The sequence below is a fragment of the Herpailurus yagouaroundi genome, unplaced genomic scaffold (assembly GCF_014898765.1).
Source record: "Herpailurus yagouaroundi ecotype Mexico unplaced genomic scaffold, PumYag 67503, whole genome shotgun sequence".
Taxonomy (NCBI): Eukaryota; Metazoa; Chordata; class Mammalia; order Carnivora; family Felidae; genus Herpailurus; species Herpailurus yagouaroundi.
The window spans coordinates 3,232,870-3,254,527 of NW_024420310.1; the positions used below are offsets into that span (position 1 = coordinate 3,232,870).

Consider the following 21,658-nt stretch of genomic DNA (forward strand, 5'->3'; position numbering starts at 1 on the left):
CGTTTAAAATTTTCTGAAGATTTTTTGAACTCCATTTAGATACTGTTTTGTGGGGGTAAGGTCGGCACAACTCTCTCCTCCCCCGCCCCACCCCCCCCACCACTTCCCAATAGGATACAGAGGAGACCATGTAGACAAATCAATTAGATCTTCCAGAAGAAGCTTCAGCAGAGCTACTTTAGTTGTTTAATTTAGTCGAAGTGACTTGAATCGAATGAGATGGAATCATAAGGTAGTGAGTCCTCTGTCATTGGGATTATGTAAGTCGTGGTTATATAATAGGATTACAAACACTTGGCCTTTTCAGTCACATGGACCAGAATGTAGTCCCAGTCCTTCCATTCACATGGCCGTGTGACCTTGGGCAAACTCTTTTACCTCTCTGCACTTCGTTGCGTCTTAGCTTTAATTTTTTTAATGTCTATTTATTTTTGAGGGAGAGAGAGAGAGAGAGAAAGACAGAGACAGAGAGAGATGGAGTGTGAGCAGGGAAGGGGCAGAGAGACAGGGAGACACAGAATCCGAAGCAGGCCCCAGGCTCTGAGCTGTCGGCACAGAGCCCGACGCGGGGCTCGAACTCACGGACCGCGAGATTGTGACCTGAGCTGAAGTCGGACGCTTAACCGACTGAGCCACCCAGGCGCCCCTAATTCTTAGCTTTAAAATGGGTCACATGTTAGAAGGTTGGAACATATAACCCACCCTCCTTTGGGGTCCTTTCTCTGCCAAGAGTATATTGTGAGGCGAATGTGTCCGTTACTGGACAAGCCATAAAAAGCATTCCATCGAGAATTCAGTCTGCATGTGACAGATGGCACACTCGTCATTAGAGAGTTATTTCATTTATTACCTGGTCCTTCTCCTCCCTGCCCTCCCGCAGATTTGGTAGATCATGGTGAGAATTCGAAGGCTTTGGGCCCCCCTGCCATACCTGTAAGGGCTGTCAGGGGCTGTCCTTTTTCAGAGTGCCCATCTTATTCAAGTAACCATTTTGCCCCAAACTCATGGCTTCTAAAATCAATGTTGACTGTGAGTGTTCCTGGGAAGACAGTTTTCACAGCATCTTTGGACTGCCGGTGAACCTGTGGGAATTTCCTTCCATTGGATGTAAAATGGTCAAGGAACAGAAGCTAAAGGAAGAGCGAAGTAGACTGGCAAGGCGCTAGGCCGCTCAGTGTTGAACCTGAGGCTTCCATACTCGGCAACTTTGGAGGCCTGGCTGAGGGAGCAACCTGGTGTAGCAATGACAACAGCAGGTGTGCTTCAAAGCTTGGGCTCTGATCCATGATTGTACACGTGATGTACCTTCCAGATGCTCTCTTCTGCAGTGGATTGTTTTTCCTTTTATGTTGATGGTTTGGAATTGGCGATAAACATTATTTGCCCCGTAACAGAGAGAAGTATCCTCTCATCCCAGAGGGGAACCTTCATTGCGGTACCTGAACTTGGCTCCTGAATTCCTGTGGCATTGGTGGGAACTCTGTAAATCTGTGTTGGCAGATCAGCAGCACGAAATGATGCAGGGAAGCCAGAGGGACGAGTGTACACAAGGACACTAAACCTCCGGGGCATTATTTGCTCACATTGGTCCTTCTAGCAGTACTGGTAGAAGATATTCCTCATATCGCCCTCCTGTAAATGCCCTCCTCCCTGTTGTTTTCATATGCCCCAAGGGTGCTGTTCTTAGCATTTTGAATGAAGGGGTTAATATCTTCACATTAAGGATTTAGGAGACCTCACTTGGGGTTAGATTATCATTTATAGAGAAGAGAAGCTGACAGTCTTGAAAATGCTAATTGGAAAGCTTATCATTACAAAATAGGTGTTTGAGGCCACTTATAAAGCTCCTAGCATCCTGGTAAGGTGTCATGCTTGCCTTTTGAGCTCAAATTGTAAAACAAAGGCAAAACATTTAGAAATTAATGAAATGGATTTTATAGGTATACCTAAGTGCGAAGCTAGATAATTTCAGGATTAGTGTGATCACAATAAATTTTTATTTATAGTATGCCCTCAGCCCAGAGCCTGTTGGGTGCACAACTAAATGCACACTAAGTATCAGTAATTGCATCGTTTACATTGGTATGTTATTTTAGATTTAAAAAGTCCCTCTTCTTTATGGTAATCCATTTGAATGAAGGATGCCCTAAAAACCGATTCCAAATATCGTCAAATAACACTTTATGGCGTAATATATATCGGTGAGTTTATTTATCTTGAGTTGGGAGCTTTTATAGATTCCAGCTATACGTCTTCACCACAAATCTTGTTTTTTGTGCTCGTGGCGTCAGTGAGAATAAATGGAAGTTGTGGGTTCTGTGGAGGCCACTGGAGGGATCTCCCCATCTCCTAATATATCAGTGTCTCTTCGTGTCTGCTTCTGATGGGGTCCAACAGCAGGTCAACATCCTTAGGTAAAGAAAGACTTCGTCGGAGTGAGCAGCAGTCATTGAAAGTAAATTAATGAAAGCCAGTGACTGCTGATCTCTTTGACAAGAAGGAATTCTTGCTGCCAACATTTAGAAACCACCAGAAGTGGTCTCCATTGGAAACCAGGTTTCGACTTTCTGCCCTGGGCTGCCAAAAGTATTGCAGTGGAAAATGCGAAAGTAAGTTGAACTTTGAATTATAATTTCAATGACTGTCTAGCGAAATGGATTCATGCTCCGGCACTGCACCTTTGAGGCTCTGGGTTGATTTGCGTGAGATCAAAATCTGCCTGGTCTGACAGTCGAAAAGGTCGCAAGCACACTCGATGTCTGGTGGTCTCAGTACATTCCCAAATCTTGATTAAAAAAGGAAGGTTTAGGAACTATTACGGGATTTTTCAAAATAATCTTTTCAAACAGAGCCATTTCTACATGTTTTGGCTTCAAGTGTATTGACTTTGCCAAGTACAGATTATACTTTCAGTACCATTTAGCAGTAACCTCCAACTCAACGAGAGGATCTCACGTGATCGGCGCACTTTGCTTTGGGGCCAGCGGGTTATTTTTGAAAGTGACATCTAATTGTTGTTGTGGTCTCCCTGATCATAAAAATCAAACTGTTCACATTTTAAATGCTTCCACTGGAGTTCTAATGCATATTGTGTGTCTGTTGCCATCTTGAAAATATTTCTGGAATGGCCTGACAATTTTACTTCTGTAGATCATGTGGGCTCTCTACCTTTGAAATTGAAAGCTCTTAACTTTAGATTGGAGACTTCTTTTTTAATATAATACTGTTTTTTTTAAATTTTATTTATTTTAAGTAATCCCTGTACCCAATATGGGGCTCGAACTCACAGCCCCGAGATCAAGAGTTGCATGCTCTTCCAGCTGAGCCAGCCAGGCACCACTAGATTGGAGACTTCTGCTAATTCGAGATCAGCTGATGAGCACAAGTTGAGGTTTTGAAATTAATTTGCTTTGGACCACAGACCGAGTGACTTGTTTTCATGGTTTGGAGTCGCTTTAGAGACTGGATTCTAGGCCCGCCCCTTTGTTTTATATCTAGAGAAGCTGTGACTTGCCAGAAGTCGTACGGTGCCATAGTCACTACCTGATCAAGTCTGTTCTCTTATTCAAAGTTAAGGTCAAGTCTCATTTCCTCGCCTGACCACCCCAGATCCTCGGACAGTTTTCCCTTCTCTGACTTTCCGTTAAAATTATGGTCAAAGCCGTTCATCTGTCTTTTTATTATTTTTTAGAGATTTTCTTTTTAAGTGATCTCTGCAGCCAATGTAGGGCTCGAACTTAAAACCCTGAGATCAAGTGTTGCGTGCTCCACCAGGTGAGCCAGCCAGGTGCCCCACATCTATCTTTTGAAAAGCAGCTTTGGCACACAGTCTGGGATTTCTAGGATAGTCCCGATGTGAAATAATCACCTTCGTTCTCCCTGTATAAGATGTTCTGGAAGTTCGCATATTTGGTCATCCGAGGCATGCCACCCAAACTGGCTCTCATACTCACCCAAAGAAAAATCCTCGTGCCCGTGTGCCTGATTCAGGGATCAGAAAATGTGTGCTAATTGCCACTGTTGTTACTCATTTTAGGCATGTAGGTCCTGTATGCTCTCCTAGTGGATATGCCCCCTGAGGACATTTAGTCCTTTCTTTCTTTCTTTCTTTCTTTCTTTCTTTCTTTCTTTCTTTCTTTCTTTCTTTCTTTTTTTGGTGGGGAGACCGTTTTCTTAGCATGAACAGGGGTAAGTGTGGTTATTTCCCTGAGTGTATTTTATTCGTGTCAGTCATGTGTGGTAATTGTACCTGGAATTATAAATAGCTGCCAGGTGTCTGTTTATCCTGCATACTTTCACAGCTAAGAAATAACCAGTTCCTGGTTTTCAGGCACATGTGAGACAAGCTAAGACCATTGGTGCCATGCATATGCCGTCCACGTTAATTGGCATAAACTGTCAGGCTCCATAAACCGTGGTACATCATGCATCACTTCCTCTTTGGTGTTCGGCGTATTAAGGCGATGGGCTCACGATGCGCCACGGAGCAGGCCCACACTTAATGCCACCGACCCTTACTTTATGACGCCGTGTCAAGGGTCTGTGTTCACAGAGTGATTTTCTGGAAAAGTGCCGTGCCCTTCCATGAGCCAAATGTTTCAGTGTCCCATAAATGCTGGGAAGATGGGGCCTTGGGGCCATCTCTCAAGCTAACTGGAGATACTAAGTAAGGCCCAGGGGAAGTTTAAGAAACAGGAGCTTCTTGTATTTGTTGTATTGATTTTGCTGCCAACAAAAAAGTGTAACCAGTCGTGGTGTTTTCAAAGAAAAGCATCGGGAGTAAACTCCAGTTTTAGAGAGCAGTTTCCCGGACGCACGTGCAGGTGCATTTGGGGGAAGGGCCACGATCGCGGATCGTTATCTATAATCAAACAGCGTGGTGATTTTGCCAACTCTCTGTTCTCAAATAGGAGACCATCTTCATGGTAATCAAACTATTACTCTGACACAGTTTGCTTATCGGGAGACCAATTTGCAATTGTGACCTGAAAATGGAGGTTGTCTTTCAATTCATTTGAATTGCAAACAGGGTAGGCAACCTATAGCTACTGTGGCATATTTTTTAAAGCAAAATCAGGCACCTACATTGACCTCCTATTTACATTTCTTTGAGAAGAAAAAAAAAAATCACATAAAAGCTATCAAGAAACACATTTCACAGCAGGCAAATTAATTGGTTTTACAGTATTTGAATGGAGGGTTTGTCAAATAAAACATGCCGTGACAGTTAATAGTGTCATTTAGAGCCAGAAAATTATTGGCTTATTTGTTATTGGATAAAAGGAAGGCAAACATTTTGTATTAGGAAGTTTTAATGTGTTTAAAATCCTCATTAGGGATTAATGGACATGCTTGCTTAGCATAACGCCTCATTAATTTGGGGCTAAACAGTTACTTCTGTGTTTCAATCTCAATGTTGTTTCTTAACATTTTTTTTTTTTTACTTCTCTTTAATTAGATCTTGCGTTTGAGTTTGGTCTCTACGCCATTGGAGATGTAGAATTAATTAATGAGATTTATAAATCTAATGGAAGTGAGTTATTCTTAGCTATTTCATTTTAGCGAGCAGTGAAACCACATGTAAGCGGGCGCAGATCTAAGAGATTTCAGAAGTATGGGGAAAAAAAACGCAAACTTCCCTGAATATATTTAGCAGTGTCACTTGGCATTAATAGATAAAAGTGTTTTAATTAGAGTTATAAATAATAGGGGAGCTGGCGAGGCCTCGGCTCCCAGGCGCGCGGTTTGTACTCCGGCATCATCACTGTCGGAGAGAAGAGCGCCTCTTAACTTTTTCTGTGGAATGACGGCGTCATCCGCTGGCAATTAAGACAATCCCAAGTGCAGGCGTTAGAGAGTCAAGAAGGCACCGAGTTCATTAGAGGTTAGTCTGAAAGTGGAGCCACTTTCTATCAAGTGTATTCTGTTGCCACATTTTTATTGAGCGCATGTATGGGGACGGCTTGTAAACTCGGCTGTGCTGATGTTGCTTTAAGGAAAATTTCACTAGAGGAAAATCACACTGAAATCTGGGTTTCTCATTTGAGAGCAGACATTTGAATCATTAGCTATGTGTTAGAAGACCGAAGTGGTTTCTTTAGGGCAAGGGATTGTGAGTGTCAAGGAGAGACCTTCATCTTCCAAAAGTTTTTCGAAAAAACATGAGCCCAAGATCGGTATTTAAAAGGTCCTTCTGTAAATGGGGTTACAGCACTTAATTGAAGACCCCATAAGATGCCTGTGGCAATGTCTTCAGAAGCTGCCAGAAAAATCTGAGCCCCTACTTCATTTTTTGCCCCAAAGAGGGGGGTCCTTGTCAATCCAGGTGTATTATAAAAGATAATCATGTTTTAAAACGTTTCACGCCAACGATCACATGGTAAACGTGGAAAGCGTTTGCTTAAATACAAAATATTTTCCTAATTTAAAATAGCTCATCTTTAACCGATTTGGAAACTCCTTTCCAGTGTTCTATGGGAATGATCTCTCTCAGGAGGCTATGGGTTAATCGAGTGCTCTGCTTCCCTCGAGACAGAGTTGAATTCATTTAGCCCCAGAGAGGAGATCCTCAAACCCCGTGGCCATATTTGGCCCTGGGCTTAATTTCATCTGGCCTTCTGGGTTATATTATGGGCTTCACCACTGTGGGGTCCCAGAAAATCCTTACTCCTGCTCCTGGGCTCTCTGCTTGTTTCATGCAGAACGGAGCCTCTCGCGGATTAGAGCAGTTGGAGAACCATGAACTGTGGGTAATTAGCTAATCAGTGTTGGAAAGGGCAGTACTCATCGTGGGCAGAAGAGTGTCACCTCCTCCTAAATCACCGGAGCTACTTGGCCTCCGGCTCCCCCCTTCTCCCTGGCCTCCTCCTTCCGTTATCTCCATACTCCTCGGGATCCCCACCGCATCCCCTGTGTTTCACGCGTGGCTAGCCAGCTCTTTCTCTCTCTCCCTGAAACCTTGCCAGATAGTGCGGTTAGACTTGCCTAGCAAACCCACGTTCCTGTTCCCCAGCACAACTATTTCCCACCTTTCCTTTTCCTTCGCCTTTCCAATAACCACCTCCCATCCTTAGCTGATGACCTTGTGACATACTGCATAGAGAAAAACAGATACGGTCAAACACGGCCCCAGCTTCTCAGTCCGACCCAACTGCTTATGTATCTAGACACTCTGCCTTCCCTCCTGTTACAATGGAGGAAGCGTCCGGAAGGGTCCATGCTCCTACTTCAGGCCATCCTCTCCGGTTGGGTCCTGATGCGCTCTCTCCTCCTCGGGGACTTTGCTTTCACCGCCATCTGCTTTCTCTTTTGCAACACCTTCCCCCTCTCCACTCATTGGTACATAAAATGCCTTCATATCATCCCTCTTAAAACAAAACAAAACAAAGGAAGCACAGCATCTGGCCCGCATCCCAACTTCCTCTCCCCCCATCCCTTTGCTCCCTTTCACGGGAGGAATCGATTATTCCCTCTCTCCTTCCACCCCGCGTTCCCTCCTCAACACATTCCAGTCAGCTTTGCGCCCACAGCCTGCACTGAAACAGCTCTGACCAAGGTTGCCCATGACCTAGACTTTGCCAAACCCAATGGCCAAGTCTGCATCCTTGTCTTACTCAATGACCGCTTTCTCCTTCAAGTACTTTCTTCTCCAGGGTCTGGGACACTGTGCTTACCTGATTTTCCCCGATGCCTCCCTAGCCCCTCGTAAGAATTCATGTTTGGCTTTCCAATACGTGGCATGTGATAATATGCTAATGCTTTAGGTCATGCGGACCCCTAGCAAAAGAGACTGTAAATGGTCTCTTGTAAATGGTCTTCAGGTTCGGTTTCACGGATCAGGCCGATAGGATGTGTGGGCTGCGTGTACTATATGACTATATTACATAAGCGTTGCCTTCTTAATTATGTCTGTGTTGACTGGTCCGAAACTTACTTTGCCTTTCCCCTGCTTTTAACAACCATCAACAGGGGAAGAGAAAATGTGACTGGAATCTGACAATTAGCATCAGTGATCCATGGAGAAAATAATCCATGGATAAGAGATGGAGAATTGAATGTTGAGAAGTGTACTACTATGTAGAATAAAATATATGTAATAGAATAAAATCGGAGGTGAATACAACTATAAAACTCAAAAGATACCCCAGAGATCATCTCACCTGGCAACCAGTCCGAGACGAAGGTTGCTCCGTGGCCAAACGGAAACTGTTAGAACAATGGTATGTGTGAGTGTGTTTGATGCTATCCTTTTTTCAGAGATTGCGCCCTTCCTACCTTTTGGATATTGTTTTTGTAATGTGCTTTCAGGGCAAAGCCAAAAGTCGGCAATCCTGTTATTTTTGTAACGTCACGTGAAATACAAAACACTAGGAACTTGTGATATAATCCCATGCCTTTGTCGTATAGGCTGGAGAGAGATGAAGTGAACTGTCCCAAAGCACACAGCTAATTAGTGGTAGAACTTGGATATGAAACTGTTTCCTGTCGGTATGCTTTCCTTTCACTGCCTTATAAGATCACAGCTGAAAGCGAGGTTGCTGCTTTGCAGTGGTTTGATTGCTGGATACCATGAGACTTTGCTGTGATCACGGAGCGGTTAGGAGTATCCAAAAACTCTGAAAACCCTTAATGTTTACTCTGTAAACAACAAAATTCAAACGTGACCTTGCTTGTTGGTATGTCTTCCTGGCAGACGTAGCTCACGCATGCTGGCCTTGTTCACAATGGCTATTGACTGAGTTCAGAAGTTGCCTAACTTCACCCCAGTTCATACATCTGTAGTGTGACGGTATCCTCTTTTACTGGAAGAGATTACGGCCCTGCACACAATTCAGCCACTAACGTTAATGGCAGTGCAGTAAGTAGGGATTTGGTGGAATCAAGATTTCAATTTTAAATGGTTCCTGGTTGCGATGCCCCAGGATGCTAGACAGGACAGATATGGGTATCCCACGGGCCCTGAGAAGTGGGATGCGTGGCTAGGAATCTCAAAAGGAAGGGGCCGTGGCTAGAAGGTCTATGGGTTATAGGCAGGCACTGAGAGCAGACAGGCAGGAAGGGGCAAGCAAGTTGGGCCAGAGACTGGGAGGCTGGCAAAGGGAAGTAGGAGCGTGCATCTTAAGTGTGAGCAGCACAGTTAAGGAATCGAGGTGCAAAGCGTAGAGAAGGTGTAAGTAGGCGGTCTGGCCCTGGAGCCCCCTGGGCCACAGAGACCACATGGCCTAGGCGTGGGCGTGGACAGCGGCAACGGTGGCAGCGGCCAGAATGACCTCGCTGCCAGCCCAGGTGACCAGAGGAATGAGGGGCGCTTCCAGGTGGGCTCTTGGTTTCTTATGGTAATCTTTCTAGATGTGTGCCTTTTCCTTAGTTTTCTTTAAGACGATAGAAGCCCACTGCCCATTTATAGCTCACTCTTCTATAGAAACTAGTCATTACACCAAATAAATGAACAGCGAGCTAATGGCTATTCAGAGCCCAGTGAATTAAGTACTCTTCACTTGAAATTCCATCTGCCATTAGGTACTCTGAGCTGATGATGGGCCTGTCTGCATATGCATTCCGCCCTTGCCCATACCTAATGTAATCAGTGAAGAGATGTCCTCATAATGAAGCACATCGCCCACCCTTCCCACCTCCCCCCGCCCCCCATGTCTCTCTGTTGTCTTACCCCCTCAAGTTCCATCTCCAGCCTCCTTTGCCGTCTTCAGGGAGAGCCAGCAGGTGGAGCAGCAGCCTGAGACTCCTTATACGTCGGGCCCCTCCACAGGATTTAATAAGTAGTGACAAGCACAAGATGTCATGGGGACCAGTTTACAAGGTGACCAAACTGTCTCCTTAGTGGTCCCACGTCTCAAGGTGCTGACGCCGCGCCAAGGGCCTCAGCGGCAACTCGGAATAAAAGTTGGGGAGGGGGCTTACGACGCACCCACTACCAGGCTAAGGTATAGCTCAGCCTCACAACAGTCCGAGAAATGCACGTTTTGCTTCCCTTATATAGATAGAGAAACAGAGGCTCGGAGAAGTTCAAGTATCTTGCCCAAGTTCACAAAGCAAATTAAGTATCAGAGCTGGGATTAACATCCAAGTCGGTCCACCTTCAAAGACCGCATTCTTTCCACTCCCCTTTGGTGCCCCCAGAAAATGTAGCAAATTATCTCATTTATTTGCTCAAATAAATACAATGTGCTTGCGTCCTCTTCCTTCTTTAGTTCTAATTCCATGGAAGATTCTAGACAAAGGGTCATTTTTCGTACTTGGCGTGAAATGGCAAGGACATTAAATTCCTTTGATCTTCCTGTTCTACTTTTTGTTCCTTCCTTTCTTAGAGGGAATGGTGGCTATTAGCTTCTTTTGCGTGGGGTCTTTTGGCCATGTGACTCCCTTAAAAATTGGCCCGAAGCAGTATTTTAAAGTAAACTCCAACTCTTTGGACACCCAGGACTTTTGCTGTATTAGAAAGAAATTGGAAGGTGAGCTGGCTGGCTGTACCATGTAACCGTTGTGAAATCTTTTTTGTTTTGATTAAAGTTATATTACCTGAGGACTTCTGTCTGCGGCTTATGTAATATTAACTGTTCCCGTTTAATCAGAGACTCATGAATACCAACTAGAGTAGGGACAGGTTAAGGTGAGGCAGGAAGCAAGGGACTGACGGATCCTGACGTGAAATGGGTTTGCAGTTTTCCAAATTGGAGAACTGGGACTCCCTGGATGAGGTGGGGAGAGAAAGGGATCCCCAGGCACATGCAAATTAAGAACTTCTGAGGCTGCTGCCCCTTGTTTTTACAAATGACCGGCCATGGGGATTCAACATTTTTAACAGTCGGGAGACTCATTTGGTAGTACAATATCATAACCTGCCTTTTCCTTTTATTAGTAATGCCGTGTTCCATAAATCAATCAGGGGGATAAATGTGGCAATTTGTTAATGAAAATACAAACGGAATTAGTTAGGCGTCCGCCATCTCTGTCAGTCACGCATATTGTTCGGCTGGGCCGTTAGCGTGGTATTTGGTGTTACGGGAATCCAAGCATCCGCTGGCAATTAAGCTTGGGATTTTTGAGTTTTACTTTGTGAAGCCTTTGTCAAGGTGGAATACGCCCGGAATGGTGGGCTTTGATTGCCAGATATTGTGGGACGACAACCTCGGGGTGATTTTAGGGGGAAAAAAAAAGAAAAGAAAATGACCCTTCTTCTCTCGCAATCCCTTAATAATAATGCACTCAGAGGCACGCATTGAGCTCCCCCGGGTTAACTGTGTGATGATCACTATTCTTTTAATGTTTTACATTAATCTCCGTGTTTTCTATTAGTGCCAGCTACTGCTTATGTCTCTCAATGCCACAATCAGGGTATTTTTGATATGTTGTATTACCCTAATCGCCAAGAAGTATGCCCCAAACTGATTAATTCTAGAATGATTAAAACATCCTATGCAATTAATTCATTTATTGTTGCTGCAGTTAATTGAATATTTGATGATTTAAAGGCACCCTGATTATCTCCTAAGATATGTGTTTATCACCAGGCAGATGATGCATGCGTGGTCTCTCTGTGGCCGCATGGGGTGGCAGGCGGTACCGTCACGTGCAGAGAGGGCAGGCACTTGCGAGGGCTCTCAGTCAACTCGCCACCTGCCCGCCGTGAGCCTGCCTTGCCTGGCCCTCAGAGGACAGCATCGGTGCCCCGCATGAGAGGGTCGTCGGGGGCCAGGCGGGAGAGCACAGGCCCCCCGATGCGGCGCGCAGCCTGCTGTCTGCTCTGGGAAGAGGGGGCGGAGAGGGGGACGCGAAGGACGCTGTGGCTCTGAGTGGCTAACTTGCGCTTTGTGGACTATCTGAATACTCAAGAGTGGATTGAAAGCGAGGAGAAGGTGGCTCGGGAATTGAGCAGTTCTACTCCCGCTGTCACCACTAGTGTTAGTCTCCTTTGCCACCTGTCTGAGTGACTCCTCCAGAAGTACTGAGAGTGGGGTGTGTGTGTGTGTGTGTGTGTGTGTGTGTGTGCGAGAGAGAGAGAGAGAGAGAGAGAGAGAGAGAGAAGTGGGGGAGAGTGGCACTGGGCAAAATTTCGGGGCCGAGCCCCAGCCTCAGTGCAGCTGTCTTCAGTGTGCAGAGTGACCCCGGCGCGCAGCTCTGCAGGGGGCTCAGAGACTGAAGTGGCCTCAGGTGATCCCTGGCCTCCCACTCCCATGTGGAGTGAGGACTACGGCGGGGACCTCGGCGGCTGGGAGCTCCTGTCAGACATGGCTCTGTCCGTGAACCCGGTAGGTACCCCTCTCCCCGACACCTAAGCCCGACTTCCCGTTCCATGTTGTCTGTTCCCTGTGTAAATGTTTGTCTCCCCAAGTTGCGTGGAGTCTGGAAGCCGGAAATTATGTTGTCTTCGGCGTCTTCAAACCCTCCCCCTTGGCACCATCTTGAGCACAGTGTGAGCTCAGTCAGGATTTGTTGTCTAAAGAAAGAAATGCGAGAGCTGATGAATAGGCGGTCGACGGTGAATGCGATCCCATTACCCGTGTCACGACTACCTTACAATGTATGTCCCAGTGGGTCTCTAATTGTTTGTTTTGCCGTCCCATCTAGACGTTTAACTCCGAGAGAAAGAGGCCAAATCTCATAGCTCTTTGTATCACCAACCCCCCACGCCTAACACTATTCTAGGCGCAGAGGAAGTGCTCGCTGGTGATTTCAAAAGCACGGGCAGGGGGAAAAGCATTTGCTTCTCAGATGTAGTTGCCCGGCGGTGACAACAGCTGTGGGACAGGGCTAGACGAGTCTGCGGGACTAGGGACTCCATGCCAGTGCTGGATTCCACTACTTTCTGAAACAGGAAAACAATCGGCGCACTCGCTGTGGATGCGTACTTCTTTCACTGCCCTTGTCTGTAGAGTCCTTCCCAATCCTGAGTGCTAGGCACCCCAAGAAGTCATTATTAGATTTGCTGCAAAGCCCCAGAGTCGACAACTCTTCCTATGTTGACACCACTTCCCCCATAAGGAAACGGATGTTTATAATGCCAGGTGTGGGAATGATATGTACAGTTGGCAAGAGTGAGTCAGGTGTTGCCTTGAAGAGACGAGAAGACTAGACTTTGTAATGAAGCAGTAAGAAGAACAACAGAAACCCTGTGAGATTCGAAAGAAGCGGTGTTGTTATTATTATGGTGATTTTATTTTATTCTACTTTATTGTACAGTTGGGAAAACTGGAACTCAGAGGGGCCCTACCCAAGTGGTAGGGGCCAAAACTCCCACCCAGCTCTTTATAGACCCACAGGCAAGTGTCTGTGCTGCCTGCATATTGCTGATATTTGTTTCTCTGTAGTTTAGAAATTAATCTTATGGGGATTTTTTGGCGGGGGGTTGGGGGGTGGGGGGAAGAGAGCCAAGCCGTCTTTATGAGAGAGGGACATACATGTTGAGCCCAGATGGCACACACTGATATGATGCAACAGTGACAATGAAGATCTAATTCTGCTATAATCATGTTGACCTTTGTCAGAGGTTATTTGTTAGAAGTTCAAGGATTGCCTTGGAAGATACAGTTGCTGGAGCACTGAGCAATGGAATGAGGTCGTATTTGCTGTTAAGATTAATCACTTGAGCTCTGGAATCCTGTAGTATGTTAGACCAGCATCACCCAGTCTGTGTTCTACAAGCACTCATTCTATGGGATGGTGGTCATCGTTGATTGGGAAACAACAATCGCGAAAATTAAAAACCCAAGAATTCAATGATCAAGAAAGTTGGGAAAGTGTTGCATTAAACCAGTTAGACAGGTGTCTCAGAGCCTTTAATTTGCATGGTGGATTTGCTCGCGGTGGGGGTGGATTGCAGCATTTCCCACACTTCTTTGGACATGGACACTTTCATTTTGCACACCTAGTGTCTGTGGGATGGTGTCTGTGGCACTTACTGCAGTCACGGTGGTATGTTAACTCTGTGATTCCTCATATCCCCCTTCCTCCTGAGTCTACGAACTCCATGAGGGAGGCAACTGTCTCTCCTCTTACTTTTCATAAGCCTAGAGGCACAGTCCCTGGCCCTCAAAACTTTGTGTTGCGTGAATGAATGAATGAATGAATGAATCAACTGTCCTGGGCCAACCTACCCGTGGTTCCCTGTTGGAAACCCATATCGAAGGTCCTTTAGAAAGTGTGCCTGGCCCACTTTTTCAGTCTTTCCTTCTACTGTTCTCTCTACCCAGTACTAGAATAGCATTGTTCTGAGAAGGGTAACTGAATAATTTGCCCTCCAAACTGGGACTTTAGTAAGGGCGAACGGAGACACTGGCGATAATTCCTCCAGCGTTACAGGTGTAACATCCCAGATGACGGACGGCCCCCTCATTATTGGTGACTCTTTCTCAGCCTGCCTCCCCCGGTAGGGATTTCATGCTCCTTTACTGATGGTTATAGCATGTATTTTTATAAGGTCGAGGGACACTGGAGCCATATATTTTCCATTTTCCCCAAATACGCGTGTGCTCATACTTCAGTCTTTCGGACTAACTAGGGGGCTATCGCTTAACTGCCCTTGCAAGAGATCGGGACATATAGCCTCTGTGGCAGTGCCGCCTTTACAGGGCTGACCTTTCCCTTCAAGGCAGTGAATTAAAGCGACCAGATGTTCTCCTCGCCAGAACTGGAGGGAAGTGGAAGGTGACAAATGGTGAAGGTGTGAAAGAGAGAGGGATGTTGGGGGGTGGGTGGTGCTGTAACTCAACACGAGTGACGTCATGCCTGGCAGACCTTTCCCCGGGGGGTTGTCCCGTGCCCAAGTCCCCCGTCAGGCACTGCTTTACAGCTGGTGTCTCACTTTGGCGTCGGACTTCTTGCTTTCACTGATTATGGAGATCGGGAAGATGTCACGCTTGGAAAGACGGCTCATGGGATTCGCTTTGTATGTTTGTGAGATTCTTTCTCTCCGAGTGCCAAGGCAAGCGTGCGGTTTACACGGGAGTTTGAACCTTAGTGTTTTGGAGAAGAATTGTAGGCGTCCGGTTGGACCCCGAAATTAAAAGAGAACTTAATCATAGAGGTGTTTCCTATAAGCCTCATCTTTAAAAATATGTAATTATGAAGAATATATTAAACTCTGTCAGTGGGTCAGATAGGCCTTAAAGATGGGGAAGCCGAGCCCCTTCTTTGGATAGATGAGCAAAGTAAAGCCTGGATGCACCGGGGGAGGAGAGGCCAGCATCCCACAGAAAATCAGTGACAGAACGAGTCACCCTTTCTACAGTCTTTCTGCACCTTCCACTGTGGTCTGCCTGCTTCGTGAAAGTAAAACAAAATTGGCCACTAGCAGATACTTTCTGCTTTGTACTAACTAGGGGAAAAACCCACATCGATAGCTGTATTTGCTTTCTTTACTGTTTTTCCTGCGCTGTAAAATATTGTACAACGAGCTTCTCTGAGAAGAGCTAGATCGTGCTTAAGGTTTGTTTGTTTGTTTTTTATTTTATTTTAGGTAAGCCTTCCCAGCGATCCAAGCTGTGTTGAAGAAATCTTACGGGTGAGTTTAAACCTTTATTTCTGTGCCTTTTAATAACGAAGCAATGGATCTGCTTAACTAATTACTTCGCTGTTTCGGCGGGGGGGGGGGGGTATCCTGATGGAGAAGTCTCATTTTCCACTTTGAAGACCCCTCTGCTCCCATCTCCTGGTTCAGTTCTCCCCTGTCACCTGTCCCCCAACCCCAGCCAAGCTAGTCTTGTTGTCTCACCAAGCTTCTATTTCATTCTCGTGCCTTTCTGGCTCTTTCTTTTGAGACTCCCCCCCTTCTTCAGGAAACTCTCCCTGTTCAGGCAGCCTTCTCTCACTCTGGGCATTCTGCTCTCTGGGACCTCCAGTCTCAACTTCATTGCCGCTTCCGGCTCCTTTGTGGGTGGAACATGGTTATGGGGCTTCTGACCTACGATGAGGGGGCAAGATGCCAGAGTGGGGAGTGAAGGCAGGTTGTAGGAAATGTTACTGATGGGGGGGTGTGGGCGTAAGGATGGCATGGAGGCAGCACAAAGTTGCAAAAGGTGGTAGTGACCCCTCCCAAAGTAGATGATTAAACCAGAGGAAACCCCAGAGCCCAGCCTGCAAACTGCGTCTCCTGTCTCTGGCTGTTAGCATCCTAAGAACTGCAGTCGTGACCGTGAGTTCCAGGGCCGGCTCTACTGTTTGTCACTCTGTGATTTGGACAGAGAACTTCATCTTTCTCAGTCTCCGTTCCTCGTCTGTGAAAGAGGATAATAATACCTGCCCTGATTCCTTTATAAGCTGCCAAGTGGTATATAAGTGCTCGTTATTATGATAAATGATGATCCGTGTGGCCATGAGAAAACCACGCAGGCTTTCCGCTGAGGAAAGACAACAATCCGTGTGCTGTTGAAAATTCCGCACGTCCTTTCCTCACTTTCCAAAGTGAGGATGTCGCCCCCAACTCTCCCTGAGACTCCCCGTGGTAAGCGCCTTCTCAGCAGCCCAGTGGTCCAAGCCAACCCTGTGACGGTACAGCCGAAGGAGTAATAAAGAGGAGAAAGCTGTTGATCATCACGTTCACCGACCACCTGATTTCACCTGTTGTGGATATTTGCGCACTCTTTTCAGCCCAAGAGCGTTGTCACTGGCTTATTAAAGACACGAGTCCTATTACTCCCATCAGAGATGAGACTGCTCTTGAGAAATCTACGCTTGCTCCTTTCATTGGACGGACACGGGTCAGATACGGCAAATCTTTGCCCTCCTTAAAAGAAAGGTAACACAGCAAGCAACCGGTCTTCCTCAAGTCTCTACGGCAGTCGTGCTTTGCCAGCTGAAGTCAGGAGTCTTTTCTGAACTCCCGAAGGAATGTCGGACTCATTTCAACATCGCTGCGTAGTTGGCCGCAGGTGGAATCTCTCCTTAAGAGCAGCCCGGCCCTGGTGCCTGCGTGGCCCACACGGTGCCTGAGCGAGGGGAGCGGGGTGAACGAACACCTGGCAGAGGCTGGAGGAGCCACTTAGAGACAACAACAGAATGTCGCTCAAACATGGAAAGAAAAGAAGCAGGTTGCCTTAATAAGCTCATAAAAGATAGCACCCTTTGAGAAAGTAACAAAAGTCCTTCTGTTCTTGAGAGAGAATCTAGGGAAACGTCTTTTTTTTTTTTTTTGAAGGGCTCTAGATTGTATAGAATTCGTTTTTTTTTTTCTTTTTAATGGCACCATTAATGAGTGGGCTTTCCTTTATTGAAGAATGGCATGTTTCATCACCCATGCTTAGAATAAAAATAAGCGTTTTGAAGTTCGTGTCCCAAATTTCATGACTAATTCTTCAATTTGTACAGACCACTCTATGTGGCACAACAGAGTGCTGGCTGGCCATTTTTGTTGTCATAGTTTCGTGTTCCTGTTTGTTTGAGACACTCTGTGTCCCCTTGCTGTCCATCTGCCTCCTTCTCGGGGGGCACCTTTTTCTCTCTTTCTCTTTCTCTTTCTCTTTCTCTCCTCCTCTCCCCGACACCCTGAGCGCTTTTCAGACAAGCTGAGCCAAGCGCAAAGTCATGTTCTCCCTCACTGAGGTCCAGCCGTGTTCCATCACTCTCTAGCTGTGTGGCTTTTCGATCTCTTCATGTAGTAACCGGGGGGGGGGGGACTACTCACCCTCCCACCCCACCACCCACCTGCAGAGATCTTTAAAGATCTCTCCCAACTGCCCCACCTCACTGATGCCCCCTTTTTGCCCTCTGTAGCCCGACAGACTTCTTTTATTAACCAACTAGAACACGGCTGGCCTCTCTCAGGCCCTCCGTCCCCAGGCAGTGGAAATACCTTTCCCTAATGCATTTTCTTAGAGCCTCGTTTTCCAAAACGCCGTTTCAAATTCAAACCAGTTGGCTTCCTTTGAAAGTTCCTCTAACCATTTCTCTGATAATGGCCTCGGCTCTCCTTTATACCGATGCCTTCCACTTCTCTTTCTTTGTGCGCCTGGCTCTATGCTGTCCTGTAGGCCACCTCCTCGGGTCTTCCAGGGCTGACTCGACCGGCTGGGATGACCTTAGCTTTCCATAGCACATGACTGCCTTTGAAAGCACTTGAACCCCATTATCTTATTTTGATTATAGGAAACGTGGTGCAGGCCCTAATTATTTCAAGAAATTGAGGCCCGGAGAGGTTACAAATGATCTGTAGCAAGGGTGAAGCCAGTGTACGGCAGAAAGCAGAAATAGAACCTGGTCTTTGCTTTGCACTTCACCACACTGTCAACTGCCCCATCACAGACCTACGGGGAGAATCTCTGGATTAAAAAAACAAAAAACAAAAAAAAACAAAAAAAACTGCCCCAGATGCTGGCTGACTTAGTTCTAGCAACTTTAAGAATATCAACAAACCAGTATAGTTGGAGCAGGTCTCAGGAATTCATTCTCTTTCTACCATTGTTGAGATGTTCAAATCGCACTTCAAATAATAAAATAACAACAGTAAAAACCCCCTGCCACTAATACAAAATCATATCAATGTGCCACTTCTAGGCAGAGTACTTGAGCACATTAAGTCATGTAGTTTTCACAACAGTCCTGAAAGATTACATTATTAGTCACGTTTTGCAGAACAGGAATGAGTAGAACCTATCCGTTCATTCTGTTCCTATCGACGTACCTGAATCCATTCTGATTCCACGAGCCCCCGGCTCCTTTGTGATTAACGTGGCAAATTCAATTAGGCCAAAATAATTTTATGTAGTTTTTCAAACAGACCAGAATTCACGAGCCGACAGCACCTTTCCTCCAACCACCCTCCTCCTGCAAAACAAGCCGTATAAATTCACTTGTCTTTGCTCCTTGACAAGTATATTATTGTGTATTATAAATTTTATAAATCAGAAACGTAAAGGCAACAACCTGTGCCGCACAGCCCGGACCGCATCCCTGCTTCCGTCAGCATGCCATTTTCTCTTTAGAATCAAGCTACCCTCGAGTCCAAACAGAAATGAAAAAGAACAATAACTCTGGCCCTGATGGTGGTGTTTTGCAGTTACAATTCATCTATCATATGAGGGACTCCTAAGCTGCTCATATGTAATAATACGGGCAGCGGTAGCGGCTTCTTTTCTGGGCTCTGCGGGGTTTGATGGGTCCTAGAGTAATCATTTCTGGAAGAGTTAAGCCGAGGAGAGCAGCATGCACTAAATGCTAGCCAAGGATGGATGTTCAATGATTATTTGTTTTGCAGTAGCGTGATTTATTTGTTCCTTGCGAGAATTTACTTAAAAATATCAACAAACTATCAATTAAGTCCTTTCTCGAGTCAAAAACGCAGATAGAGCGCTTCTCTTAGATTTGACGCTGAACAGATTGTGTTTCCTAGCAAAGTACCTTCAGTAGTGGATAATTTCATAGTCTAACATCTGTAAGGGTAATTCACTGTTTATGACGAATGCTGAATTTGCTAGCTAAGATTTAGGGAACTTGATTTGATAAACTGTATCATCTTACAGATTTCTCCCTGCCATATGGATCAGGTTGGTAAACACCGACACGGGTACCTCTTTGGATTACGGCATGATCTGTGTTTACAGCATTCTAAATTACGGCAATTCCACGTATTGGGCCTGTGTTTAAGTGTACAGTTTCAGCATGGAAAGATCTGACCAAATAATTACAGGATGACCGTGTACAGCACTTGCTAGTTTTTGCTTTGAAAGGGGAAACAAATGAAGAAGCCCATCTTAAGAATGAGAAAGAAATGGACCAGGGAGCAAAATTGGTCAATTATGTCTGAAAGGAAATTTGATTGTATTATCATAACTATGCACCATAATCAAGCACCTTTCAGTAGAATTTCTTTGATAAATTTAACCAATAATTAGGCAATTGATTTTATATCCTGTCAAATTAATGTATAAATAATGTTCAAATTGGCATCATGCAAACTACTTTCTGTATAGCTGCCTTAAATACTAATCCTTCCAGAATGTTTCAAAAGGCATCCATCCTATTCTGGTGTGGACTTTTAAAATTACAGTTTCTTGCAATAGTAATGTAGTGTTCCATCCAAGAAAGACAACAATTGCTAAATGTAATTTAGACTATAATTAATGTTAACCTCAACGGAGTCAAATAAATGAACTAACTAATGATCACACCCTCTGCTATTCTGATGACTAGCTCTTACCTAATGACATTGGGAAATATGTAAATTTGTCAGCAGGTGAAAATGCCCTTGACTGGGTAAATTATGTGGAGTATTACCTTTTCTGAAGCTAATTCAAAGCACTAATGGACTTAATGCGTAGCATGCATATGTGAGGTGAGCTCTGTGTGGGAGCAAATTCTCAAACACAAACCAACCCAGAAGAAAGATGCTAAATTTAATTATAACAACTATTACACGAACAGTGTAGGTAAGCCATCCAGTGGGCTTCCACATGCTGCACTTAGAGACTGTCAAGCAGTTTAAATATTTTCATGTGGAATCTGGGGGGTTGCAGCTAGTGTATGATGTGAATTTTAAATGATTATACAGACGTCATTGGGAAAATGAGTGTAACGTGAGTAACGAGGTGACTGGCCCAGGGAATCATGGGAACCTGTCAAACGTGGGACATGTCAGGGAAGAGATGATGTCAAATGCCAGTAACTTAGCAACTCAGCATTTAGCTGTCCGGGGAGTGAGGAGCCCCTTTCAAATAACCGAGTCAATATAGGAGTCCCTGTATATGTTAGGTGTGCTATAAAAATCAGTCTGTGTTCTGACAACCTGTTTCTTTTTGTGAATATGGTGATTTATTATTTTCTAGTGAATTGAATGAAAGCAGGTGAGAATTTAAGCCACGTGTAGAATTTACACCTGCTTTCTGTATCTTGGGCGTACACAGAAGGTAATGAAACAGTGTATTGCTTTGCCAAAAAGCAGTCTAGGCTTATCTGAAAGAAGTAATAGCTTCCAACTGTTGTTTGAGAACCAGCCTTATTGTCCCGGCTGCGCTAGTCGGATCAGGCTGGCAAAAAAAAAAAAAAAAAAAAAAAAAAAAAAGAAGGCCGGGAGGTTAGCCATTGCATTTGCATCTGTGTAGAGGTACAACCAGCGTCTCTGGAAAATACGTTGAGAATGTAGTTTTGTAGCCTCTTCGAATCAATTTGGGGGACACCTTCCAGTTTGGGAGCAAAAGAATAGAGCAAGGCTTGCACCTCCTCCTGTTAAGCACCAACGGCACTGTGGACAATGAGAAAAAGAAATGTACACTCCATAACAAGACCTACATAAGCCTAAGTCACAACTTATTTTGTGAAGGTAAAACAGGGAAGAATCCAAAGGATGGTTCCCATGGTCATGAACCTGGAGCATAGCTGATGAAGCACCGCCTTTTAGGATAAATAGCACACCATCAAAAGCAAAACCAACGTGGGAATGATGGGGATGGGTGTGAAGGTTTGTAACGGAAGCTCCTGTGGACCAAGTCTGGAACATACCTGTCTTGAAAAGTGGGAAAGGCAGGCTTGAATGAGAAGTTACATAACCAATGCACGTTGGCGGGAAGCACTTTGTTGCTGAAGCAAGGCAGAGGAGTGAGATGCTGCTTTGTGAGCGGCCTGTAGGCCTGATGCCCCCAAAACATCCTGCAAACAACTGGTCCAAGAACTCTTCTCACCAAAAAAAATTAGTAATAATAAAAAAAAGGAACCA

At 45.3% G+C, this 21,658-nt stretch overlaps 1 protein-coding gene across 1 annotated transcript in view; it reads left to right on the forward strand.

Moving 5' to 3' along the window:
- AFF2 (ALF transcription elongation factor 2) overlaps positions 1 to 21,658 on the forward strand; it is a 464,761-nt gene that overhangs the window by 271,087 nt on the left and 172,016 nt on the right. Inside the window, exon 4 of the mRNA XM_040467531.1 lies at positions 15,473 to 15,517. Within this exon, the coding sequence (XP_040323465.1) occupies positions 15,473 to 15,517 (45 nt within the window). The remainder of the gene's footprint in view (positions 1 to 15,472; positions 15,518 to 21,658) is intronic.